Source organism: Pavona decussata, unplaced genomic scaffold (assembly GCF_977016875.1).
Source record: "Pavona decussata unplaced genomic scaffold, jaPavDecu1.1 SCAFFOLD_210, whole genome shotgun sequence".
Taxonomy (NCBI): Eukaryota; Metazoa; Cnidaria; class Anthozoa; order Scleractinia; family Agariciidae; genus Pavona; species Pavona decussata.
This window is the reverse complement of record NW_028145615.1, coordinates 538,891-566,853: the sequence shown is the minus strand read 5'-3', so window position 1 is coordinate 566,853 and position 27,963 is coordinate 538,891. Positions and strand designations below refer to the sequence as shown.

Genomic DNA, 27,963 nt, shown 5'->3' with positions numbered 1-27,963 from the left:
TTATAGTATTAGGATGAAAATTGGTCCAAAACTATAGTCTATAGTAGAAGGGTCATTAAAGGGGAAGTATCACGAAAATTTGCTGTCATTTCAAAACCCAAAAATGTTTGACTGTCAGCAGAAACAACGAAATAATTGTCAAGTTTGTTAAAAATTATCACCCCAGTGCAATAAAACTGTCGATTAGTGCCTCTGGCCAGAGACAGAGTAGGCCGGTTTGGATTTAAACTTGAAAAATATTAGGCTAATGTTTTTCAAGTTCTCGCATTTTTGTTTCCAAAATGTGCTAGAACAGATCACGAGTTGTTTCTTTCAAGAATTGAGTTGATTTCGTTCCTCTCGTCATTCTAGAATTATTTGGCAGGTCTTATTTCATCATTTTCAACAAAAGATATAAAAAACCCCATGATACTTCCCCTTTAAGTTAAAAGCTGTTTTTACTAGATGACTGCAAAAAATCCTTTGCTTGACGCGCCACTTCTTGTGTCCTTACAAGTGCGTATTGGTGAGTTGAGATAGACCACTGTTTATAATCAGTCATTATTTTCAAATATTTTGTTTACCTCTTGGTTTCATTCAACCGCATTCGCACAAACAGACATTATAAAGTTTTGGAACCAGAGTGAGATAGGCACAACAAGCGTGACCTGTCTGTGTTTCCTAGGAAATTCAAACAACGGGGAAGCGTTCGGTTGCTTGAGTTCCCCAAGGAGGTATGAAGAAAACCTCCTTTGGCACAACTTTATTGCCCCCAAGGGATCAGAGTCAAAATACAAATCCTGAAGGGGTAGGGAAAGTAGGTGTTAAAAGTCTAAGTGTAGTCAGGTCGCTATTTTCTCATAAAATGAGTCCCAAGGAAGTTTTTCAACACGTCAAGTTAAAAGAAAAATGGCTCGTATAACAGTATGAACGTTTTAATGTTAATTTTCACATCAAAAATACTCTATGATCAAGATTTTTTCATTCGCTTTCAATCGTCTGCATAATGCTACAAAACGGCAAAAATCTTGACTGTTAGTGGAACTATGCAATAGTCGCCTTACTTACATTGAACCGTAATGACAAACACTACTTAAATTGTTGAGAAATGAGGAAAGGAAACTAACTCGCACATCGACTTGAAATAAATAAATCAGCATTTTATATTCGCCATTTTAATACAACAAACAAATGCAAAGGCTCGTTAAATCGTAAAAATGCTTTTCTTTTAACGAGTTTATTGTTTTCGAGCACAGAGCCTCGAAAAACTAGTGATTTGGGGAAACTATTCCCGACGTCTTCTTTAAGTGCACACTGTAGTCAAAGTAAACGTTTTTACTCCGTTGAATAAGTGATAATTATGGTTACATAAATAGACAAAAAGTTTTAATTTGCTGACACTTGTCTCAAGAACCACTACAAAATAACTATCATTTCTGCTTGGGAAAAGATCTTTGTCCATTGCAATCGTTAAATATTTTTGAGTGAACCTGTTTCGCATTCTCCGCCGTTGTTGTTGTTGTTTTTTTTTTTGCTTTGAAAATATCATTTGTGCTGTACTTTCTCTTCATTCGGGATCGTTTTTGCGGAAGGCAGGGACGGCAAACGAATGTTGTTTCTTTTGTGACAAAATTATTGCTCGAATCGTTCATAGGAACATCAAGGAGTACTCTCGACTAACCGAAAACATTTCTTCTTCTGCCTGTCTTTCCTTCCTTACTGTTTCTGCTTTCGTTACCTACGCTACTGGAAAACAGATAATCATATTTAACAGTACAACATTTAAATGAAGAAAGTTGGTGGTGGCTTACTGAATAATCGGGAAAACAACTTGAGGGGTCTTGCAAAATCTACACAACACAGTTTCAGCACAGTTTCGTTCACGATAAAGAAATCTGCAGTATTTCTAAAACAATTCATTATCAGACCCACGAAACTGCTTCCCACATATTAAGGTAACCTTGAAGCATTATCTTTTGTACATAGTTAATGTATACGCGATATTAACACATTTCTGAATGGACGTGTCAATCGTCAAAATTAAAAACAATTTCCGTATTTGAGTCCTAAAGTTTATTGACCAGCGGTCTTCTCTTCGTTAATATGTCGCTTTCTCTTCTTTCTCTTCTTTGTTGATTCGCTTCGCTTCTTCTTCTTAGTCACGTGACCAATAACTTCCATCTCGCTCTCGTCGAGACCTGGGCCTTCAAAGAACGTCTTAGTGTGTGGATAAGGGGCCTCGGACCGAATGTGTACCTTTTGTGGATGCTTAATGCTGGATTTTTTCTCTCCCTTTTCAACTGCTTTGGTGGCGTGATGGACTGGAATGGACTGGCGGGCTACGGCCTCTGTAAAATGAGAATAAAAATGAGATACAAGGATTGCGTGACTGGTAGTATAGAGCTGGGAAGGCAAAGTAAAATTGGCAAAACTGCCAATGGAAATAGTTTTGATACAAAAAGAGCATGAACAAAGAAAGAGGTTTGGTTATCCCTTAAAACAATTGATTGAGTTTCCACGACATCAGAGAAAAAAGGCTTGCATTTGGTTTCCTTGTTACCCCGATGGTTTCAAGCGGTGTATATGCCATTTAATTCCAAGGACACACTACTGTGGCGACCGTGAACGAGATACAGCAATTCCATGCCTTTTGCATTTGCTACACGATCGGGCGATCATACGGAAAACAGAAATTGAACCAGTTTATTTTTTTGTTGTTGCATGATTTGATATAATGCGGACGATAAAGATGATTACATGAAATTTATACTTAAGTTTACGGAAACCTTCGCTGTTACAAGAAGTTGACGTTAAATTGTTGGATATATTGTCAAAATTTCAAAGCTAAGAGATAGCATTTTAGTGTTCTGAAAATCGAATTTTTTATCGCCTATATTCGCTTTTAAATTTTCTGCGAGGCACCATTTTGAAGTCCATGACATCCTGTGGTTGCCCAATTATTTTACACAAAAGAACTTCTGCTTCCTGCCAAAAGGGACAATAGTATGACGTCATAAAATATAAAATGGCAGCACACGGGAAATTTACACCCTAAAATTGGCAATAATCATATCCAACAAATTAACGCCAATTTGTTGTGAGAAATGTAAGGGTGGAAGTTCCCTTTTATGCCATGGCCAATTTATACATACCAGTGCTGCTAACGTCTGTACACGCTGCCGGCTCCACATACATCTTCTCCTTGATCGGCTGGCAGCCTCCACACGATCCACCACACTCTCCAGCCACAGTCAGCCCATCCTCTGACTTACGAACATTCAGAAGCCGCTGAGGAAGCTTTGGCGTACCCCAGGCCTCCCACTCCACATCCTTAAGCATGCGCAATCCAGTACCCGTCAGATCGATTTGGAATTTACCCCTGTGGCATTTGGAAGCGGCTGAGAAACAATCTCCCGCGCGGCCAAATCTGACCGGGTTGCCCTCGCTTTTGGCGAACTGGTAGTCATCTCTGTGGACAAAACCCGATGTAGGATCGACGCGGATTTTGTTAAACCTAGGAGAAACAAAACAGAGTATCGTTAAAACATTTCCTGTTTACATTGTTCTGGTTAAAGGAGTTTTAATAAAGACAAAGAAAATAAAGTAAAAACAACGGATATATCGGCTACTGACAGATACTAAAATATCTTCATAAGGAAATTATTATTTCAATACCTCGTTGTGCCCCAGTAGTTTGCGGTCAGTTTGGGTTCAGGGTTGACTGAGCCCGAGCAGCTCTCAAAGTTAAGCAGCCTACCCCGGTGAAAACTGGCAAAGTTTCTTTCAGGACCAGCTTCCAGCGTGATGTACTCACGGGGGGTGGCTGTGTTCATGCCGTGACAGTACAGACGCACAGGATTACACGAAGGAGTCATTTGTATGATGTATTCATCATCTTTGTATCCTGGCCACATTTTCTTGACTTCAGCACAGCTCCCTAAAAAAGGAAATGGCGATCAGTATCTGATACCTCCTTGTAATAACAATACACAATCATACTTACAAGTCATATGAATAAAGAAAATAATCACCAAAGAAGAATTTTCATTAACTGCACTGAATACAATCCAAGTCACATATAAGAATCCAAATTTCACTAAGTTAAACTTTCATTACTTTCACGCCAGTCACCTCATGAAGTAAACCCCATCACTTGTCGTTTGTGTATTCACTGCGAGTTTTGCCAGTATTTTTCAGGACTTTTCTGAGGTTTGAGTTGCATTCGACGCAAATTAACCGCCTTGGTCCGGTTGCTTAAAGCATCTTAAGATAACTAGAAATTCTGTTTTGCATTCGTACTTTGCATTCCGAAGGATTTTCTGGAACGCTATATTGGATCACTCGCCTGAAGTCAGTTTACTGAGGGTAGACAGCACGAGAAAAAGCAGGAAACGACAGGAGAAAACTCGCACTTCTCTTTATAAGGTTTATGCAACCGAACCCTGGGGCCGATGGATCTTAAGCCTATTGTTGAAATAACAACAGACTGTTGTTCAGAAAGATAGTCTTAACTTAGGAGAGCTTTGTAAACATTGCCCCTGAATATTATTTTCTACTTACCTGGAATCTTATATTGTAGACTTGGCCTCAGAATGGGCTTCTCAGAAAGAACTGAAGGCGCATTGGGGCACTCCAGGGTGAACCCTACTGACAGGGAATCCCTCCTGGTACCTTCTTTATGCAGGGCCTCAATCCAGTAATACTTGCCAGCCTCAAGAGGAATGTAGCCAGATTGCTGGTAGGGTTGGCTGAATTAAGAAAGCACAAGTATGGTTTGGTTTAATTTATTATTCTCTGTTGAGATAATTACACACTCACATATAGTAAAAGCGACTCGAGGAGGGGAGTGTAACGAATATTGCATTTTACTACAAAAATTAAGCTCAGAATCAATTGAATGATAATCAAAGGAATGACTCAAGTCCTAAGACCAGTGGCTACTTAAATACAAAAGCAAATGAGCAGTAACGTTCCTGAGTTACTGTTCAATTTTCTTACAATATTGTTCTAACCTTTGAGACTGAACTTGAGACTGAAAAATTGTTCTTAGCACATCCGAAACTAAAGCGGCTAAGATCCAAAAAAAAAAGCATTACTTACTCTGAAAACTCATTGTGCGCACTTCCTTTTACCACAGCGAACAAATCCTTATCTTTTTCCCGCGACGAACCGCTGAAGAACAACTCCGCTTCGTCGTTGCCAGACAACGAGAAAGAGTAAGTTCCCGTATATGGCGCCACAAAGTATCCCCGCACCCGGGAACCATAATAGTCTCCCTCGTTTTTCGGGGCGTCAAAGTCCGCCAAGACGCTGGTTTCGGTCGGGTGTTTAGGATAGTCCTTGTTAAGCGCCAGGTCTGTGACGGTGGTTCCTGCAACTCCGCGCCATACATCACGCTGAACACCTGGATAAGGACCTATAAACTTGGCTGTAACAAGCACAAATTGAAGGTCATGTTTCAGTTGTAGAGTAACAGTGATTGTTGGTATATGAGGCAAAGTCGAACTAGGACTGGCTTTTACTACCGATTAATGAACATGAAAAGACAAGTTTCAATAGCCACAATAAGTTATTGTAGTGACATAAGTTGCTACACGTAATAAGAAAAAGCGTTAAAACACATTGTGTAGTAGTAGTATTGATCGATCGTTATGTATATTTTTATAATGTAAAGTAGTTAGGTGTCCCCAATAAACGTACATTCTAGTACGCTTGACGCTACCACACATTAATAACGTTTTCATTCATTTTCATTCATTCATTCTTTTCCAAAGAACATACAGCGATTTTCAGTTGAGTGTTGCGATTGGCTTGGTTTTGTGTCACTAATGATCAGTAAAAAAAAGAAAACTCGCTATATTTTATCAACAATCAAAAGTCAAAACATGATGACTTGCTTGCACGTATTACCACTTGCATGAGGCCATGTGCATGTTTTTGATTCGAGTTTTGATTGGTTCAATGTGTTATTTGCGTCTATTGCATGACATAATTGTTAGAGCAATAACTGGTTTTGAGTTTTCGACACCGAAATGAAAAATACTCTCATACAAGAGCAAGTATCTAAGCACTAAAGACCTCATGTTCGACAGCAAACGAATCTGATTAACTGGTGATCAGATTGTAAAAGCAGATGTTTGAAGTTATCAAACTTACGTATTTTGTGTGTATCCTTCAGCTTCAAAATCTGATCACCCGAAAGTGCACATGGGAACATATAAAACTCGTCCAAGGCCCCCTTGAACTGGCGCGGGGGTCCTTGATCATCAGAAAAGGTCCCTATGTAGGCGGCCTTGCTCCAATCAGTGCTCAGAGATTCCGTCTCCTGTGTGTCCGTCTGTTCATAGTCCATCACGGGACGTCCATTGATGTAAATCAATGCCTGCTTGCTTCTTGGGTTGTAAAGACCCGCCACATGTACCCAAGTGTTTTCTGGGATCCCCTCCTTAGTGGTTCGCCCGTACACTGTCTTGTTCATGTTTCGTTGGAAAAACCGCACTCTGCCTTTGTCGAGGATCTCAAAGTGGTACTGGCCCTGTTTAGTGGGATCTGCGATACCAGGGGCTTCCGTCACGAAGATCTCATTTACATTAGGTCCTGTCACGTTCTTGGCTTTGACCCATGCTGCTATGGTAACCCCTAAGGTTGGCTTACCCTACAATACAGAAGAACCAGAGACCCGTTAACACATTTTCTGTCTCTGAAGGAAAATCAGTTACAATAACTACAACGCTTAACATTTTCATAACAAACTGAATACAGATTACTAACCAAGCAGCGAAGCAGTATATTTCCCAACGTTCTCTTTTCAACACACACATATCCACATCACAGAACCTAGCGCACACAGAACCCGTGTCACATCCTTTTTCTTCCCGACTTTTCTTCGTCGGTTTTTTTCCCCGCTAGTTTCGTCTTTTTCCTTAGCCCTACTATCTACCCCTTGGTCTCCGAGGATGGCGTGACACGTATGAACCTAGCAAGAGCCCCCGTGTGCTATAACCGAAGCGCATTACAACTGATATATATCATTACACAGTCGCTCATCACCCACCCTGAAATTCAATCCGTCCAGCTGGATGAACCCGTCAGACAAATCCAGTCCATTGTTCTCGTTGTATCCCGCTTCGACGATAACACGCCCGCGGGATAACCCGTTATTACCGTAGCCTGACTCGTCAAAGATTTCTCCCCCGCAGATCTTGCCGAAATCGTAGTGCAACACAGGTTGGCAGCCAAAGGGATATTCTGTAAAGAGAAAGGGTAGTTGTTGAATCATTTTCATATAAGTTTAAGACCTCCAAAATGTTGACAATTATAGGTTTGATTACTACAAGAAAGGTGTCAACTAAAAGCTAATTGCAAACTTGGCAAACAACAAATTGCTACATCGAAGTCTTAAGCTATTTAAGTAACGCCTACAAACTGACGTCATTTAGTTGAAACCCAACTTAACTGAAATTAAGGGGGTTGGTTTCCAAGGAAACTGTGATGCTGCGTCGGTGGGGAGTGCAAACGAATGTTTGGCCGGTTTATCAACAGAGTTGTTAGATAATTTGTTTACCGTAAAGAATTTCGAGAGCTCAAGTTTCGAACGTTAGCCCATCATCAGAGCGAATACAACTAAAATTGAGGACGGTGCCTACTACTGTTGCTGCGCATACGTTCTACGCATCTCGTGATACTTGGATTTCCTATCGGTGGTGCCTACTAATAATGGGATATTTTTGCGCGGTTTAAAACTATGAGGAGAAAGCAGAACTTTGCAAGTGCCCTTAGTATCCAAAAAGAAAATTAGGGGTAACCATGCATTTTTCAGAGATAATAAGGCTTCAATTTGGAAACAAATGCCATACATTGCCTTGTATTTTACTCCTTTTTAGAATAATTGTTGCTTACTTATCTCTAAAAAATGCGTGGTTCCCCCCCCATTTTCTTTTTGGATTTCCATGGCCCTTGCTAAGATCTTCTTTTCCCGCATAGTCATAAACCACGCAAAAAATACTTTGGTATTAATAGGCACCGTCCTTAAGTTGGAAATTCTTGGTTTGGAAGAAAAATCGACTAATGAACGAGGCGCAACAAGAGAATTCCGCACTCGAGTTTAAACATAAAGAGAAGTAAACAAGACACTTGAAGAAGCAAACACTCACCAGTTCTTTCTTGAGCGAGGTTACTATGAGATGGAGCCGCTGTATCATGAACAGGGGCCTGGGGAGGAGACTGGGCCTGTGGCTGCGAAGGTTGCACTGGGCCCGAGAATGGAACTTGAACTGGTTTGGCAGCTGCCACAAGGTTCTCGCCTGTTGACGGGTACTCTGAAGCCACTAGGGAAGGGACGGGAAAATTGTGTTAGATCAACATGAAAGGAGACTGCTGTTTATGTTACAATCGATTTTTTTACCACTTCTTGATAAATTTTATTGTTTTAAGATAGGTGTGCCCAATTAGTTTATTACTACTGTAAACTAGATGTCAATGGCACGTTAATAAGGTTGTTGTTGTTGATATAGCTAGCCAGTGTTTGCAAGGAAAACAACAGAGAAATTGGCGGGATCAGAATCACCCAGTAACACACCACAGCAAGCACATTACCAGCTGTAGTTTCAAAAGTGTGTTGACTTACCGTTACAGATAATTTTGGCAACTTTTTCAGCTTCAGCTGTCGACTGTAAGTCATTCACTCGTACAGCGTATTTAGGTTCAGTGGTCATGGTTCGGAGATCATTTTCAGGAATGCTAGGGCTACCCACAGCGATGACCTGAAAAAAAAGTACATTAAAGTGAAGCCATCTTTGGAAGCCACCTCGAGGACTTAGCTACGCTAAGCTGACAAGACTCAAGTATCTTTCCGTAAGAGCCCAAGGCATAACGAAATTTATTGCGTCTGAAAGATCCTTTACTTAAACTCTGGAAGTATCGAGTGAGGCAATCTTTTATCAATTGGCAAAAAACAAAACTGAAACGGTCGAAACCTAGACCCCATTTTTTAGGCATAATGACCCCAAAATAATGCCCTTAAATGCAGCATATACATTTGTAGCTGATATATAGAGAAAACACCTCCATGGAGTTGCCACTCTTCAAATTGATAAATTCCGGCGCCCAACTGAATCACTTCACATAGCAATTCTTCCACAATTTCCATTCTTGCCATTTACTCTGTGTCTTTATTTCACTCACCTTCACGCCACTAATTTCCAGCTGTTTAGCAAAGGATTGTAGGCTCTTGGCGGCGTTAGTATTGTGATCATTTTGAGGTCCAAGGACCGTCACTACAAGGGCCTTAGGCATATGGGTCCTCATACCACTTGACTTGGTAAACACCTCAAATTTAGCCATCTCCAACAGAATGACCTGAGGGTGACCATGAAAACAGTTAATAATATAATTGATTAGAAACTGGATCCTTTTATAATGCAATTTCAGGGATTTGATTGACTTAGCGGTCATGGTATATGAACATTATACCAAGCCCGAGAAAAAGCAACCATTAAATAGGCGCCTCGTTGGCTATCTATCATCTCATATCCAACGCGCTTGTGGAATAATTGTTTTACATACTATTTTATACTGATTTTCGCCTATACCCATTTGAAAGGGTCAATGTGCAGTAACGTTTCTAGTCCAAAAAGAAAATTAAGGCAGTATTGGAGACTCGAATCATCTAATTTCAGTTCGAACATTCGATGTCCTTACCATACTGGATCACGGTGTCCTAACGTTAGAAAACAACCATTCTATCAACTGTTATCGGGGTTGGCATGTCTTATGAAAACAAAAAACCCACTTACCAGATTTCTGTTGCCAGGATCACGTGGGAGGTCATCAAAAGTCTTATCAACCTCTGATTTCACGTTTCGTTCTCCGAGTTTCATACTGATGGAGGGTATCGTGGAATAAGCCACCACACCAGCGTGAGTAGCACTCTCCTGGACTTGAAAACCGTCCGCAACTTTCTTCATGAATTCTTTTTGCTGAGTCCACTGATTTGCGGCAACATCCGAGGATGAGTCCAGGGCAAACACGAGGTCCATGGCGTGAGGGCAGACTGTTTAAAGGAGATTTATACAAATAAATAAATAAATAAATAAATAAATAAATAATTAAATAAATAAATAGGTCATTTTCGAGTTGCTGCTACCTCATTATGAAAGCGAGGCAAAGCACAAAGCTTTTCATATTAAATTAGTTTGTTTGCATATGAATGAAATAGACCGAGGCCCCGACAGGAGTCGAACCTATGACCTCCGCAGACCACTGACCTGCTGAGAGACTGGTGGCGAGCGAGGTACGTTATAATGTTGTCACGAACAGAAATGTTGGGGGAGGGGTAAGTAAGCGTGTTTGGCGCGCACCGAGAAAATGTTTCTGATATATTCAACCCTTGCGCCTAGTACAATATATATGATGTTACAACATACAATGGAAAAGGGAAGATGCTGTTCCATTTTGTTTAACAGGGCCCAGTTGTTCAAAGAGCGGATACCTTTATCCAGTAGATAAGTTGCTATCCAGCGGAGCAAATGTACTCCAGCCAATGCTTTTGGCAAGTTTTTCACACAATCCCATTCTTAAATTTGACATATGCTTCCTCTCTATTTACAAATCATAGGACTATCGAGAAAATCTAGCACACATTTTATATGCCGGATAGCGAACTATCCAGTGGAAAAAATTGTCCGCCCTTTGAACAACTGGGGCCAAGTCAAGAGGGGGTAGATAGAGTGTATCTAGGAATAATGTGAGGATCGAGGGAGTACAAATACTTACCAAACGGTTGGGCAGCTGAAGACGCTAATGTAACATTGACTGGCGCTAAGCAAATAACAAAAATATCATCCAGTTGAGTTTGTATAATTTGGTATCAGTAAAGAAAAGGCAGCAAAATGCGCACTTTTATGACATAAAGTAAAAAATGAATTCCAACTGGCAAGTGAGATATGGAGAGGTGAATCTACGCTAACAAAAGTAAGGATATTGTACCCAGACCTCCCACGGAAACATTCTAGACCACAGCAAGAGCAAAATCTAGGTATGAGGCAAAAATATGAGGAAACTGAGCCAAAAAAGATCGCACAACAAACCAATCTTGATTCTGGGAGAGATAATACCTGCTACTTTGCAATCACTACTGAGAAATTCGTTTGGGCAAATCACGCGAAGTTGTTTTTTGGCAATAAAGACTGCATACCTTGAGCTCCTTGCACAACACCTTCAGGGGTCTGCAAAGGCTGATTTGCTTGTGCAGGCGCCGGTTGTGGAGCAGTGGTTACTTGTATTGAGGCAGGCGCACCAGTAGGTACTACTTGTCCAGCAGTTGCGTTCTGAACAGGTGCAAGAGCCGCCTCGGTAATTGCAGCCGGGAAAGTGGGTTGCATTTGAGCTGGAGGTATTTGAGCCTGCGGGACGGAAGCGTTCACATCAGCAGCTGCTCCCGCTTGAGCAGTCGCAGGGATGGCATTAGGAACGCTTGATGCTTGAGGAACTGCAGCTTGGTTTGCAGCAGCAGGGATTACAGACTCGTTTCCCTGAGGTGTAGCTGCTACTGCCAGGGCATTAGCGTTTGCATTTACAGGCTGAGGTTGTTGTGGGTACAACGGCTGTGGTGCAGTCACATTGGAATAGACGCCCTCCGACGGCTGAGGCACTGATGTGTTCGCATACCTCACTTCAGGCACACTAACGTTGCCATACTGTGTTTGAGGTGTTGGAACTGACACTGACGCATTGAAATTAACCTGTTGCTGCTCTCCCGGAACAGCACTGACAGGTTGCTTAGCTGACGTGACATTTGACCAGCCCTGTTCAACTGGTTGCTGACTCGGCGTGGCCTTCGAGTAAACTGGTTGTGGCACAAATGTAGCATTGGACAAAACCGGTTCTGCTGGTTGAACTGGTTTTTGTACAGTCTGCGGCGGTAACGATGCGTTAAAGTAAGTGGGTTGAGGCGCATTTGAAACTGGTTGTGCCACTTGCCCTGGTTGTTGTACAGGTTGCTGAGGAAGCGATACGTTAGAGTAAACCGGTTGAGGCATGTTTGAAACTGGTTGGGCCACTTGCCCTGGTTGTTGTACAGGTTGCTGAGGAAGTGAGACGTTAGAGTTAACCGGTTGAGTAATATTTGAAACTGGTTGTACTTGTAGTTGTACAGGTCGCTGAGGAAGCGATACGTTAGAGTAAACCGGTTGAGAAATGTTTGAAACCGGTTGTATCACTTGCACTTGTATTTGTACAGGTCGCCGAGGAAGCGATGCGTTAGAGTATACCGGTTGAGGCACGTTTAAAACCGGCTCTGCCGCTTGCGCTGGTTTTTGTACAGGTTGTTGAGACACTGATACGTTAGAATAAACCGGTTGTGGGGCTTTTGAAACTTGTTGTGTTGGTTGCTGAGCTGCAGCTGCATTTGCATTACTAGCTTGTGGGGTCACAGTAACTTGCCCAACCGGTTGCTGCCCTGACGTAGCATTCTCGTAGACCGGTTGAGGAGCTGCGGTAGCCTGATTGGACGGTTGGACTGCAAGCTCCTGCGCATAACCCATCAAAGCCTGCTGATCAGGTGTCAGTGGCATTGCAGTGACTCCTTGATTATTTGTTGGGTAAGGAGGTGTGTTATACAAAGGCTTTCGAAGAGCTTCCTGCTCTTTTTGGTGACGCTGTCTTTTGACTTCATCCCAAAGCTTACGGAGATATCTCGGCACTGCGCAAGGAAAAAGCAAAAGTAAGATTACTGGGTCCGTCAGGATACACGAGTTCCATGCACGCACACCCTCGGGTTTGAGCCCGATACTTTACACTGTAGTGATAACAAATCAAAAATTGGTTGGAGCATTGTTTGTACAATACATAATCTTTACACTGTAAAACAGTTGGAACAGCTAGAGATTCTTTATGTTTTCATTTTGATCGCAACGGTACATGAATATATAAAACACATGAGAACATATATCATTAACAACTGGATCATTGTATAATGCAATTCCAGGGATTTGATTGGCTTGGCGACCATGGTGTGTCAGCCATTATATCCTGCCCGAGAAAAAGAGACCATTAAATTGTATTCTGGTTGTTCTTGCAAAGCGAATTCAGCAACATTTCGTGATTGTTTTTAATAGAACTCGCCCCGGTTGGATATGAAATGATTACACCAAATCAGTAGGCTATCTATCATCTCGTATCCAACGCGCACTCGAGGAGCAATTGTTAAATGTACAAAATGTGTAAAAATCTGTGCAAAAAATTCACTTGCCTTCACACGCACTCTTCACCACTTTCTCGGCTACTGTTATAAGATCATTGTACGAGCCCACGGAGAACGTGTGTTTTCGGTCTGCGATCTTCAACAAATCGTCACGACTAACATCCGAGCCAACTCCGATAGCCACAGGAGTGACACCGCCGTACTTAAGTCTTCTCAAAATTCCAGGAATCTTCGCATCGCCTACATGGTGAGACACCAAGACTATCATGGTCTTGGTTATGAGGTCACGTGATCCTCCCGTGGGGGTAAACAACTCGTAATTGGCTATTTCCATGGCATCATCCATGCGAGTGCCCGGGTCGCTCTTAGCTTCTGGGTAGATGTTGTCGATGGCGTTCAACACGTCAGACTGGTAATAATACCGGTTAAACTTCATTTCCATGGTGGCCTGGGACGAGTATGACAAGACACCCACATGGGTACCTTCGTAGGAGATGTTGAAGGCATTAGCCACGCCCTTGACAAAGTTCTGCACCTCTCGCCATTCCGTGTCATTGATCTTGGAGGAGACTGGTAGAACAAACGCAAGGTCTGTGGATATCTGGCAAGCTATGAAAACAAGAGTGGGTTAGTTTGCCCTTAATAGTGCCAAGAAACTGGGATAACACGAATTCTGATCAACATAACAAGATCTCTCCATAGGCAATTAATGGAAGAAGGGGAAAAAAAGGGTTGGGGGAGGGGGGGGGGGGGTTCGGTTTCTCTGTCAATGGACAAGAGAATTGACAAAATTGATTACTTCTATTAAAATGATAGAATTGCATCATTAAAACAGCAAGGTTATAAGTTTGCCAGTCGTAAAACGGTTAACTATTACCCTCAACGAAATAGATTTATAAAGCAAAGTTATGTAAAAAACTAAATTGAAACAAAAGTTGTTTTGGCGAACTCAGATTTTTCACACCAACCCTCGATTGGGTTTTCTCTAATTAAACGAATATGAACTCGAGTGCTACGTAAAAACTGAAAACTCTTTCGCAAATTGCCACTTACAAGGACAATCCTGAATCTTGCACTTTCTTGTCTCCGTGCCAGTTCCCCTGCAGTTGGCCCCGGTCAGGCATTCACGTGACCTCAAGCTGACGCCTGTGCCGCATGTCTTCATGCACGGACTCCATTCTGTCCATGATCCCCATCGAGCTGTGACGAAAAAAGGCAAATATACTTAACAATAGTGATTATTGTCTTCTTTGAACGATGCTGGAGAATACGAAGATTATTTAAAACACTCAAATACCCAATGAAGACTTCGCTTCGCAAATTAGTACAAAAGGGGCTTTTCGTAACAAAAGATAGAACGCTTATGGCAGTTACTAACTATAAAACCAAAGAAGAGTTTGGATCCAGGAGGTATGATGGCAATAACCAGATGAATGATTATTACTTAAGACAAGCATTTGTTAAAAACAGTCTCTGAATAATGTTCTCGTCCAACTGACCACAAGGCATAAAGAAAGAGACTAAAAATTGGATTCCCGGCTCGCCAAGTTAGGAAAAATATATCAACAAATACTTACGTGGTGGAGGTGGCGGTTTGGCTGCAAAGAGATGAAAAAAGTGTGTTCAGTACACGTTCAATATTACATTGAATACCACCTGAACTCTTTACAATCTGCCCAATGAGGACCCATCTAAACTAGAAATACGTGACTCGCAAAACCTCGCGAAGCTGGGGCTGGGTGGAAAGCCCTCTTTCGTGTTGTAGCATCAAATGAGGAGATTAAAAGGTTTCTGAACATAGCAACTATTTTGATGAGCATGGTCTTTTCGTAGTTCCACAGGCTAGTTTGCGGTTAAAAATCTATTTCTGACGCGATGAAATGTACAACGGGCGTGCAGCGCTGTCGTGTTCGATGAATTTATTTCCCACGGAAAATTATTTTACCGCGGCCACAAAACGTGTAATTTCTTCAATGCAATCTTTCACAAAAAAAGATTTCTAAAAGAAAGGGAAAAGATTCTGGAGAGATAGTTCTGTATCCAGTGAATATTGATGAACATTGCAGTTGAAATTTGATCATGCACGCATATTTTTTCCGATGTATGCAAATTTTTTTCAGACGACACCAGACAGTCTGACGTCATTCAAGTGCGGACATCTTCAAAAAAACATATATATATATATATAAATATATTTTTCGCTCGAATTCGCGCGGCTTAGCTCCGCTCGGGCCGGCTCGGCCCGACAAATTTATTAACCTCGCTTCGCGAGGAATTATCCAAAAATCGTTTAAAAAACACCCTTCCCTCTATTAGAACTTCTCCCAAACCAACCACTTTCGATTAAGCAGCTAATTTTTTAACACCGGGGGAGATTTCTGGTTCAGCTTTCGCTTCTTACGCGAGTTTTTATTTCGCTTCTCAACAATTTTGGGTCGGTAATCATGAACGAATGCTGGAATCAATTTAAGACATGCGCACATGACTTACCTGTGCAAACCGCGTCCGCCGCTGATTTGACGTAACCGATGATGTCATCATACGAAGCAACTAAAAACGCGTGATCAGGATCGGAAGCAAGCTGCCTCAGTTCATACTGATCGACCTTGTCCCCCACCCCTAGGGCTACAATTGTCGCACCATCCATGTCTTTGAGCTCACGGGCACGTTGTTCAGCAAACTTCGCCGTGGTGTCTAGCTTATCTCCACCATCAGTTACAATGACAATCGCTTTTGGGGTAAAGTCACGTGCTCCAGCGTCAGAAGTCATCACGTCGTCACGTGTCATTTTTAGGGCGCGGTCTGTACGCGTATCGCCGCGTGGTTGAGACATTGACTCAAGAAAGTCAGCCATGTTATCGTCGTCGTTTCTGTCGTCGAATCTTCTTTCAAGGTGAGGAAGCGTTGAATAAGAGACGACTGAAATTCGCGTCCGGTTGGATGCCACCTTAAAACCGTTACTAACCCCGCGCACGAAATCTTTGGTTAGTTTCCACTGGGAGTCGTCTACTGTTCCAGAAGCATCCAAAATGAAGGCAAGGTCTATGGACTTGTGGCAAACTATAAAAAAGGGAATTTTATTAAGCAAAGACCAAAGATGTAACCTGTTATATTACACAGTACATTTCCCAAAAATTCATATCATTCGCCTAACATAAGGACAATGAAGGTAAAAACTTTAAGTGCCCCTGAGACGAAAATTTCATTTTCCATCTTTTTGCATTTTCGTGTAGAATATGACCTTTTTACTCATGTTACCAAATTTCAATCCTTTACGGCAATTGGAGGTATTTCTTTTTTTAGCTTTTAATTCGAGATTTCACGGCCGCCATTACTTGGCCTTGTTCCGGAAGTTAAGGTTCAAATTACAGGAAGTGATGTCATTGGCTCAACACGAAAAATTCCACATGGCTAACTTTCATATGGATTCTACTTCATAAACTGTATTCTGCTGTCGCGAACTAAATAACAGCAGAATACAGCCTATAAAGTAGAATCCATATGAAAATTAGCCATGTGGAATTTTTCGTGTTGAGCCAATGACATCACTTCCTGTAATTTGAGCCTTAAATTCCGGAACAAGGCCAAGTAATGGCGGCCGTGAAATCTCAAATAAAAAGCTAAAAAAAGAAATACTTCCAATTGCCGTAAAGGATTGAAATTTGGTAACAAGAGTAAGAAGGTCATATTCTACACGAAAATGCAAAAAGATGGAAAATGAAATTTTCGTCCCAGGGGCACTTTAAATGGATAAATTTCATTGATAGACGACGTCTCTTTTTCAGATGGTCCTGGGTCATGAACCTACAATAATTTAGGATCAAGTAAGTGTTGCCAAACGTTTTCGTGGTGCCTACGATCATGCATGGTCATTTACGTTTGAAACTCTTGAGTGACTTTCGATTCAGTTGTGCTTTTCGTGACACAGGCTTCACCTACTTTACAGGTCACTACACTCTCCTGTCACGTACCTGGGCAATCCTGTACTTTACAGACTTCAATCTCTTGCGCGGAGCCCACACATGTGGCTCCTCCTTGGCATGTGCGAGTTCTGTCACGCCTTCCTCCGCCGCCACAGGTCTTGGAACAAGCGCTCCAAGCTGACCAGTCACTCCAGAAACCTGACCAATCAAAATTAAGAACTCTATAAAGCCTGCGCAAGTCTTCCAAAACTTAGCTGTAGTCTTCTTTGTCGATTTCCGAAAGGGATAAAAGGACCTTAAGCTAAACACGAGCATTAGATCAAATAGACTTTACTTAACTTCGCTTTTACAGATAGCAGAGATGCTAAAGAATACAATACACTATATTAAAAAAAAAAAAAAATTTAGTTACAAGTGTATAATAACAAGATATTAAAGTCAAAATATAAGAATATTAAGAGACCAACTCGCTTCTATGCATAGGCAACACGCCAGCTAATTATTATTTACCTGGACAGTCATCCTCCTCGCAATTGTGGAATTCTCGCGCTGGCCCATCGCAGAATTTGCCACCATACTCCGGCACGGGTGCATCACATTTACGCATGCGCTCTTGTCGGCCGTTACCACAAGTGACAGAACAAGGGCTCCATGAACTCCAGCCGGACCAGCGCCCGTCCACTGAAAAGACAAACAAGCATTAAACACCACTATAAGTAACGAAGTTCTGCTTCGGTAGGCAAGGGCAAGAGAAGACAAGTTAAGCACATCACTATTTTTCCCAGAGCGGTGAGTTCAATTCAAGCAAAGGTCAAACTTACGTGGGCATGGCGTCATGTGACACTCCGCTGTCTCATGTCCTTCACCCGCGCACGGTTTCCCGCCATGAGCAGGCGCGGGGTTGTCGCAGGTGCGTTTCCTGTGCACTGTACCGTGACCACACGTTGCTGAGCAAGTGCTCCAGTTGCCCCAAGCAGCCCAGTTTCCATCAACTATGAAAAAGATGACAGTAGAGTTACGAATATTGCTTCTTGGTCGTGTGTGGTAATCATGAAAGTTAGAAAACCATGAAAAGAGAACGGGTTCCAATGACAGAAATAGTTGAATTAACTCTAACTAAAGAGATGTAAGCTGCAGAGGAGGGCCTTCCTGTATGGCTGTGCAAGATGCTTGTAAAACGCTTGGTTTGGGGAAAAAACGGACAGATGTCAATCAGTACTTTCAGGTACTTCTCGCTTATAGAAAAGATTTTTATAACCAAAGTGCTGCATAGACAGTAGCCCATAATACTCACCAGCGCATGGCCTTAACTCGCACTTCTGCACGTCTCTGTCCATCCCAATAAACGAGCAATCCATGCCGCCGAACGCCGGACGGGGATTGGTACAGTTTCTTGTGCGAAACTTCTCCCCAGTCCCACAGGAGGTGGAACAGTCGCTCCACTCGCTCCACTCTGTATAGTTACCTTGAACAGCTTTCACTGCAACAAAAACATACATTTTCGTTGGACGATGCAGGGAAACTTAGTGTTGGTTTAACAACAGAACTACAATTGTGGACAAAAGTTATGAACAAAAATGTGAACTTTGCGCATATGTTTCGATCTCCCTTAAGGAAAACACCGTCTGGAGAGTAGCAAACTTTCACTCCCCCTTCCCACTAACTCAATGCTGATTTGTAGGCCGGATAATAACCCAGCCTTTTTTCAGTGGCAGACCAACATTGATGAGGCAGAGGGGAGCTGAGTAGTTGATGTATCACTGTAGCGGTCGAATTTGGAGATCGACTAAAAGTTTCTGAAAATGCAACATTTATCCACCAGGGTGTAATAAGATTTGAATTCATTTAACATACAGCCAGTCGACACCAACACGTGATGAAGAACGGCAGTATAACGGTAGAAACGCCACATACCACACCCATGTGACATAATCGTACGACAAAAGAGTCCTTTTGAGCAATCATGTAAAACCATGATGACTTACATCGTTTACGATCGCGACAAGGGTACTTTCTGTTAGTCAAAGCCAGAACGATCAGTTTCCGAATAAAATGTGCCACTTGAACGGATGGTTCTCGCATTCCTCAATATCGAACATATGTGCCATTTTTCAGTGGAATTCGACCAGGATTGCCATATCACCAGTCACTGGCATTTGCGCATTTCATGCGAAAAATGGCCGTTTAATAAGAAAGCGCTATGGCAGGCTGGACGTTTCTGTGTGGATATGATCTGTTCAGTGTAATAAATGAAAAGTTCTTAAAGCTTCGAACATTTAATTAAACGTTTAAAAAATCAGGGGTATGTTATTACCTTATCGGGCGCAAAAAGATACAAGGATATCTTTATCCATTCAAAGAAGAGAACTTAAGGAAAAGATAATGTTCAAGTTGCAATAGCAGTAATATTTTCCCTCCAAATGACATTTGTTGTGTTTATCACTCTTTAAATAATGGGTAAAGTATAAAGTTACATTACATCTGTAGGTTTACTATCCTTTGAACAATCTAACTCCACGTACCATCATCTAAAGAGAAGACATAATTTGAATTCTCCTGGCCGGCACATTCCAGGTTGTTTCCAGAACAAAGTTTCATCTCGTCATCCACGCATCCCAGGAGTGGTTTTGGCTGAGTTGGCGCCATAAATAACAACTGTTCGCCTTCTTCTAAGTACGTGTCACGTGCTCGGTCACCGGACAAACACTCCCCGTAGTTTTGTATTCCAAATGTATTCCAACCTTTTCTTTGTGTTTCGCGCGCGCATCTGAAAATAAGTCATACAAAAATGAGTGTAATCTGAAGACTGCCTGCATGCAAGGCATCTGAGGGAATGAAACCATTCTGTAGTGCTGGAAAAACTCTTAAACACTGACAAACCTAGACTACTTTGCATCTTGGTACTCCTGTGCCTCCGGTAACGGACACTTTTCCAAAGCGGATAACTTTCCTAAACATACATTCAGTGATGGTCCCAGCCACACACAACCCCTGAAGTGGACACCTCTGCTTAGTAGACACGTGAATGTGCTCCCAAAGGTGTCCACTTATCGGAGGTATTTCCACTTAAAGAAATTCGCCGTTACTTGCAACGTAATCTTCCAAGACTGACAAAATTCTGCGGTTATGCTCTGTCTCTTCGCACATTTTCTTTTCATCAGTTTATCAGTTGAGATAGTTGCAAAACGACGCTTTTTCACCCGATGCTTTGTTTTCGACTTATTGTACGTTATCTCTCTCCAAAGTTGAACTTCCTTTAAGCTTCTATCTGGTTGTTTGTTTGCTTACCTGCAAATTGCATCAGACAGGTAGTTGGGCCAATCCTTGAAATCGATTGTCTCTTGTGAATCACTGAAGAGCTGATCCGGCAGCGGTCTGTACAGGTTGTGATTATCACGGTAACAGCCAAGAGCCTTGAACGGGATTTCACCTGCAGAAATAAGAAACATAACAGCGATTAGGCGGTGGCCACTTTGGGCAATTACGCGTAGGGGTTATTCTACAAATTGGCTTTTTAAAGCCACCTTCGGAGATTTAAAACGGTAACGTTTTTGTTGTCGCAATTGTTGGTAGACGCAGACCTCGATTCTACTTCGTGCATCACTGACTGAAATGAAAACATAGCAAGACATGTTCATTTCACGGCATGCCACACCAGGCAAGGTTTCGTGAAACTTATGCCGCAACAGAATTGCCAAACAAGATGCAAGAAAATTTGACTAGCGTAACACAGGCAAAATGAAAAACAAAAAAAACAGGTTTTTGATAAAACAAAGAAAATGGCTGGATAGAAAAACCTAATCAGAAACATCAAAACACGCAAGTACCAATGCATGATTGGTTCAATTCTCGAATGGTGATTGACTAGTCGATTAACACTTTCTTCAGCATTTCTATACTCACAGCAGTCCTGCAGCTTGCAAGCTTTCCTCTCCTCACCCTCCCCTGTACAGTCAGCCCCACCGTAGGAGGGTGAGGGTGCGGTGCATGTTCGTCTTCTGGTCGTAACTCCGCTGCCACAGGAGCGGCTACAGGCAGACCACACTGACCAGCCGGACCAACCTCCGGGCTCTGAAAACACGGAAAATGTTAAATAATGCATACGTCAGAGGTTTCTTTCTTTCTTTTTTGTTTTTTTTTTTGCGAAAGACCAAGTCCCCAGCTGTAAAAACACCTTCTGGTTCCACAAGAACAAATTTACCTCGACAAATTTTTCGACAATTTCGACTGGTTCGTGTGTGAACGAGGGTGGACAAGTTTCAGTTAGTTTCTTCTACAACTGGCAAACCAGTTTCTGAATAAGGCGAAATGCCAAGGAAAAAACTTGAAGAATTTTGTCGTTCACACGAGAAAATAAATCTTGTTAACTGCAGACTTGCTCCAGAAGTGTATAACCAATCTAGAATGATGACCGGCTTCCGTGAACATCACAACAAGTGGCAAACTGTCATGGCCACGTTCACACAAACTAATTTGTACCTATCACGGCGAAATGTACACTACGGTTTGCGGTATGAAGGCGCCGAATTGACTGCAAGCGGTGTATTTCAACACGTGTCCAGTCCGTGAGCATGTGTCACAGTTAGGGAATCTAGCTTTTTCAAATCCTTGAAAGACTCCGAGGGCTTTTGCAGCTAACGTTCTGAGAAAACCTTTCGCATTTTGATTCAGTACTTCTTGTTCGATCTAAAACTCACGAAAGGACCCTTTATACGAGAGAAAATGAAGCCATGTATTGTCTAACGCCCGTTTGAGAGAAGAAGCGAAGGGCTCCTATGAATTGCTCTTCACAGCGGCGTTTCAGTCTTAGATAGGACGCCAAAATCTTGAATTCTTCAGCCGAGCGACTTCTTTTCTCATGTACCAGGTCTTTTTGTGGCTACACGTCAATTGAATCGTCCATTATACTTTACCTAACTATCAAGTTCGTTCTTACATTTGTGCGTGTTTTAGTGTTACATTAGCTACTCCTCCTTGCTTCGAATCCGTTTTACTCTAAAGTAATGTACCCTTTTCAGTAAACCTCCAAATATCGCCAGTGATCTACTGAAGTACTCACGTGCACAAGGCCTCGTGTTGCACACGTCCGACTGCACAGTGGATCCCAGATGCATGCAGTTGAGCCCGCCATACTCGGGTACGGGATTGGTGCAGGCACGTGACCGCTGCCTGTGCCCGCCACCGCATGTGACGTCACACTCTGTCCAGCTTCCCCAGTGGGTGTAGCCACCATTCACTGAAAACAGAGTGTTAGAAATAGTGTCATGTTCCCTTGGAGATAAGGGGATGGGGCGGGGAGGGGGAGGAGGTAAGGAATACTCCACGCGTACCTCATTCGCCTTTTTATTTTCGTCCTATTACCAAATAAGAAGCCTTTAGAATTAAATGGCTTTTACATCCAAATAACAAAATAAGGGGAAAAGGGAAGTCCAGAGCTAACTTCTTACCGTACCGTTCACCACTCCTCTTCCCCCCTCCCCTCCCACAATCCAACACCATCACGGGTTTGCTCCAAATTCTGCTTTGCTACTCCATACACCCGATTCCCTTATTCTGGGTCCCACTCCTGTTACCCTCTGTCACCCCTCCCTTGGTACATAAATTATGAAACACACACTTACCCAAGCATGGATCCAGCTTGCAGTATTCTTCCTGTTTCTCAGGTCCCTCGCAAGTTTTCCCACCGTGCGCGGCTGGTGGATGGTCACACTCGCGTGTTCGCGAGCGTTTAGCAGCACCACACGTGGCAGAACACTCGGTCCAGTGAGACCACGCACCCCACTTACCGTCGACTGAAAAATAATCACACATGATTAGAATAACAGCGTCCTATATCCCGTTTGAACTACGCGCGTCGTTGTAAGCGTATCTCGCGTGGACTTCTCAGACATCACGCAGTTTAATAACGGGAATAAGTGCATCAAGCAATTCTCTGAGCGTATCTCATCTATGCACAGAGACCTTACAATCAAGTTATGCTGGATTAAAGCTTCAAAAACATTGGCAATTGGAATATTCCAAGACATTGCAGCAAGCCTCAGGTTTAATTAGCGGTCTATTGATGTCGATAAGGGTTTAATACATTCTCCAAAGACAAACTAGAAATTAGATGACATAAGAGCTCGCCCAAGGCTTGCCTTGTACTCCATTAATTTCATATTTCTTTGTCATAACTAGGTTTCCTTTACAGGGTGTTATTAAATGCAAATTGAGGTGCTCTTTGCTACCCTTAGATTTTGCACTCAGCGTCGTATTTTTCTCCAAACAAGGAGACTACGTTAGAACTACAATAGTATTTAGAATCCTTGATTACTTGCACAAGTAAAAGTGGCATTGAGAACATTTCACGACCGGCATTCTGCGAAAAAAAAGACGCTGCATTTCGTTCGTGTCTAAATAAGTTGCAGACATCGCAAAAGCCACGAGAAGGAATTTCATGACTCGCCAAAATATGTCACAACATAAACTCATTACCATGTAGGGGAGAAAGTTGCGGAAGTTTTCGCAGCCTTCAGTTTCACTCACCAGGACAATCAGACAAACTGCAAGGCATGGTTTGTCTATCTGAGCCCAGGCAACTCTCTCCTCCATATTTGGGCGGCGGGTTGTCACACTTGCGCATTCGCTCCCTCTTGCCAGGTCCACACTTGACAGAACAGAAGCTCCACATGTTCCAAGAACCCCAGTTTCCGTGCACTGAAAAAAAAAAAAGAAAAAAAAGAGAGAGGGACTAAGTAAGTCAAAGAGGCGACGAAAAATCTGCTGCTTTACCGTTAAGTTATCATTTGGTCACATTTTTGTCACACTTTTGTAAAGTAACCAGGGTGAAGTTATTCTTGTTTTAAGGACGGTGCCTTCTTGTGCTACTGCTCATACGTTCTACGCATCTCGGGTCGCTCCGACAAGCTCTGATGTCGTAAGGACATTTGCCCACTAATTATTGGATTCCAATAAACTTTGCTAAGAACTGCTTTTCCCACATAGTCATAAACTGCGCAAAAAATTAAATACCCATGTATTAGGAAGCACCGTCCTTAAGATTGAAATGTCTCCTTTCTGTTTCCACGTTTTGATTCAAGCTTTAACCTTGTCATTCTGGTGGTAACTAGAACCCGATAGCTCTCATCCAATGAAACTTTACTCGTGCGCATTACAACAGAATCTGGAAACAAGTTTGGTGTCACATTGCGCATGTTTGCTTCTTCGTTTGATTATTTGTTGTTTTTAAGGCTTTATTCTCGGGAGGAAAATTTCGGGTCAATAGATTTATTTCCTTGGAAACGTTTGTTCATCAATCTTTGTGATCAGAAAAAATTAACGAACACGCTAAAAGGTTTATAAAATCCAATAAAAACGAAATAGAAGCTAGAAACAGCCGAATTTTTCATGGTTTCCGGAAACGTTTGGGATTTTTTAATTCAAACTTTTTAACCTTGTATTTCACTTTTAAACAGTTGCAGGACTTGGTAAAAGAAGAGTTAACAAAAGCCATTTTGTTCCTCGGTTTTATCCTCTTACCTGGGCAGGGCTCCGGATTGCAATGGACCTTTTCTGTTGCCGACCCAATCTCCTTGCAATCTCGGCCGCCGTAGTGGGGAATGGGGTTGATACATGCACGCTTCCTGGTTTTAATTCCCCCGCTGCACGATCGGCTGCACTGCGACCAGTCTGACCAATCAGAGTAGTTCCCATTGATGGCTGAACAAAAGAAGAGCAAAGAATTTTAATTCAAGGCCGCAAGATGGCGCGGACAGAGGGGGTTAATGAGAAGAGTGTGGCGGGCTTTTTCCGAATCTTAAAATTTCGAGAAAGTTTAAATAAACTTTTCAAGAATTATCCTACTCCACTAACTATGCATAACACCTACAAAGGATATTGCGGCAATGTTTAAGGAAAACAGGCAACCTGATTCCAAATCAATGTTACTTCTGAACAATACGGTGGAACCCCATTACAACGAAGTGCCAAGGGGCTGGAAAACGTGTTCATTATAACAGGGATTCGTTATTTCGGGGCTCTGTTGCATACATTATATCATAAGATTAACTGGACTGAAGAATGCTGTTCGTTATACCTGAATCTTTATTATATACGGGATCCACTACATTAAGACCAAATTTTCCAAGAAACTGACTTCCAAGTATAAGTAGTCAAACGGGGAGTTTGTATTTTGTTTTTGTTGAACACATTATAACAATAACAGAACATTGTACGCACGCCACGTCTTGTACATTCTTTGTTTGTTTTCTTAAGCGAACTTCATTATGTTACTTTATCGCGTTGTGTTACAAGTGTCACAAACTGTGTCATGCTACTTACGACATCTCCTCACTGTACAGGGCTTCACTTCAACAAAATCTCCTTCACACGAGTAGCCGCCATTACTGGGCGCGGGATTCTCACACACTCGAGTCCTCAGCTGTAGGCCGTCTCCACATGTAGCGGAGCATGCTTGCCATGCACTCCACGCTGACCAGCTACCATTTACTGTTCAGAAATGCGACATCAAACATCTTTGTTAATTTGTAATATTTAACCATTGGAATAACTTTATTAGGAATCTACTGCTTATTAAATACTGAACGGCTCGCATCATGAATGCCATTTAAAAATATCTGCTTACTCAACCAAGTTTTCTGGACCGCTCTATGTACGGACTGTTTTTCGTAAGTCTTTTTTTTTTCTGTTGGAGGCCAAATATCTACGTCTAATATGGCGCATAATGTGTGTACCAAAAGCTATAAAAAAACATATAGGCATTTTGTTCAAGAACAGGATTTAAATGCGCAAAAGAATCGTACTGAGAGATAAAGTAGATTCACAGGTCGCTTGGTACAGCCGGAAATACGTCTGCGTTCGCAGGCTACTTGCTATATTAAACGGCCAAGAAGTGTAATAATAAACAATAGCTTATCATGTTAGAAATATAGGAAGCAAAACTATAATTTTCCAACCAAAAGCAATTGCCAAATAGATATTACCAAGTTTACAGGAACAAACACTGGTAATACCGAGGAAAATTTTGAGCGTTGGAGTTAACGAATGCAAACACGAATTTTCAAAACACACGAGCTGTAAAATGGCTTCTTTCACTCACCTGGACAGTCACCTTGGTTACAAGACAAGCTTTGGTTTGCCGGCCCCAGGCACATTCGGCCACCATTGGACGGCGGAGGACTGTTGCAGAACCGTTGTCTTCCTTGGATACCTTTGCCGCAAGTCTTTGAACACGTGCTCCAGTTACCCCAAGCACTCCACCCACCATCCACTAAAGAATACAAATATGAAACATTCTGTATTAGCGCAGCAAGTCTCCTTTGCGACTCTTCATACATTGTCTGTGAGTTTTCCTTACAAAAGCTGATTTTCGAATGGTGATGTATTTTCTTGAGATCATGACCTGGGCTACTTTAAAATCATTCCACGTGCGCGCGTTGGATATGAGATGGTAGATAGTCAACGAGGCGCGAAGCGTCGAGTTGGCTTCAATCATCTCACATCCAACATGCGCGAGTGGAAGAATTGTTTTATTAAAAACAACGAAAGATCAACAAGATCTTGCTGATTTCATTTTTTAAGAAAGACACGAAGACAATTTAATGGTCGCTATTTCTCGGCCATGGTAGATTCCATGGCCGCTAAGCCAATCAAATCCCTGGAATTGTATTATCCAATGATCCAGTTTTTAACAATTTCATTAAAGAAAAAAAAAATACGTTTGTTGCACTGTCAAATATACCACAATAGAACAAAATGAAATGGCATATTTAATGACGAGGTGTTAAAACCACCGACCTGGACAAATTTTCTTGGTTTCACAAGGCTCGCTTTCCTGAGGATCTCCGAGGTCGGAGCAGTCCTTGCCCCCAAACGAAGGAGCCGGGCTGGTGCAGTTCCTTACTCGTGACCTCAGACCACCCCCACAGGATTTGGAACACTGTGTCCAGGCAGACCAGGGGCCATACTTTCCATCAATTGGTGAGACTGTAATCGAAAGGAAGAAAGCACATTAGTAAGGGAAACGAGTACAGAAACTTGGGTCACGCCAAAGGAAAGGGCATCTCATAACAAATGGCGTAATACAAAAACATACTTGCATAAATAAAAAAAAAATAAAAAATAAATAACCTTTGTTTACCCTCGGCAGTGTTTATAGCAGAAGTGCTAGTGGGGCCGAGCATTAAACTTCACAAAGAAATAATCTAAATTGAAAATAACATGGTTAAAAATCCCAACTGGCAGGAGGCAAACCAGCTGGCTAATTACAAGCGTGGCCGAGGAGTTGAACTCGGGGCTACCGAGAAACAACTCCAGCTAGCGGTCAGAGCGGGACTTGAACCCGGGAACTCCGGATTTCAAGTCCGGCGCCCTAACCACCCGACCACGCTGCCTCCTTATGCCGCCAAATTCGTGGCGCTGCAGTTCCTAATTACAGTTTCCATCGACTTTTCAAGGGAAATTTTCCAGTAATTGTTATTTTCATGAAAAACGATAGTTCAGCTAGTCCCTAGATGAGCACCAGGAATTTATGTTACAAGGTCTCTTTTTGCTTGGTGCGGCTTAAACCTTTTTCTGACTGAACTAACCTTTACAATTACAACGACGCGAAAACCAGAGTTAAGTCAGTCAGAATATAATTAAACCGGCGGACAGTTTAATTCAGACCATCACGCCGTCATAAGCATGGAATTCGAAGAAAATCGAGTCTTCACACAAGATGTTTTCCCAGGTTTTCTGACAATAAAATTCACGTACACAAACCGACCAAGCAGAACACTTAGATATTTTTCTTTATCGGCCTAATCCAACTGTCTTCTTTTGTTTCCCTTTGTTTTTAATGTTATAACACCCTCCCCCTTA

At 42.2% G+C, this 27,963-nt stretch overlaps 1 protein-coding gene across 6 annotated transcripts in view; it reads right to left on the bottom strand.

The window, feature by feature from the left end:
• Positions 1–898: 898 nt before the first annotated feature.
• LOC146460593 (uncharacterized) overlaps positions 899–27,963 on the bottom strand; it is a 58,864-nt gene continuing 31,799 nt past the window's right edge. For all 6 annotated transcript variants that reach the window (XM_085087955.1, XM_085087956.1, XM_085087958.1 and 3 more), the window contains 31 exons: positions 26,899–27,087; positions 26,201–26,371; positions 25,423–25,590; positions 24,622–24,801; positions 23,629–23,799; positions 22,725–22,895; positions 22,163–22,339; positions 21,007–21,174; positions 20,392–20,533; positions 19,626–19,870; positions 18,398–18,583; positions 17,925–18,095; positions 17,614–17,784; positions 17,152–17,301; positions 15,671–16,240; positions 14,758–14,778; positions 14,234–14,380; positions 13,229–13,789; positions 11,174–12,679; positions 10,753–10,797; positions 9,774–10,030; positions 9,163–9,336; positions 8,606–8,741; positions 8,133–8,306; positions 7,034–7,227; positions 6,136–6,634; positions 5,080–5,407; positions 4,540–4,727; positions 3,655–3,916; positions 3,132–3,493; positions 899–2,327 (listed from right to left, as the gene is read on the bottom strand). In XM_085087955.1, the coding sequence (XP_084944081.1) occupies positions 2,053–2,327; positions 3,132–3,493; positions 3,655–3,916; positions 4,540–4,727; positions 5,080–5,407; positions 6,136–6,634; positions 7,034–7,227; positions 8,133–8,306; positions 8,606–8,741; positions 9,163–9,336; positions 9,774–10,030; positions 10,753–10,797; positions 11,174–12,679; positions 13,229–13,789; positions 14,234–14,380; positions 14,758–14,778; positions 15,671–16,240; positions 17,152–17,301; positions 17,614–17,784; positions 17,925–18,095; positions 18,398–18,583; positions 19,626–19,870; positions 20,392–20,533; positions 21,007–21,174; positions 22,163–22,339; positions 22,725–22,895; positions 23,629–23,799; positions 24,622–24,801; positions 25,423–25,590; positions 26,201–26,371; positions 26,899–27,087 (8,159 nt within the window). In that variant the 3' untranslated portion in view covers positions 899–2,052. The remainder of the gene's footprint in view (positions 2,328–3,131; positions 3,494–3,654; positions 3,917–4,539; positions 4,728–5,079; positions 5,408–6,135; positions 6,635–7,033; positions 7,228–8,132; positions 8,307–8,605; positions 8,742–9,162; positions 9,337–9,773; positions 10,031–10,752; positions 10,798–11,173; positions 12,680–13,228; positions 13,790–14,233; positions 14,381–14,757; positions 14,779–15,670; positions 16,241–17,151; positions 17,302–17,613; positions 17,785–17,924; positions 18,096–18,397; positions 18,584–19,625; positions 19,871–20,391; positions 20,534–21,006; positions 21,175–22,162; positions 22,340–22,724; positions 22,896–23,628; positions 23,800–24,621; positions 24,802–25,422; positions 25,591–26,200; positions 26,372–26,898; positions 27,088–27,963) is intronic.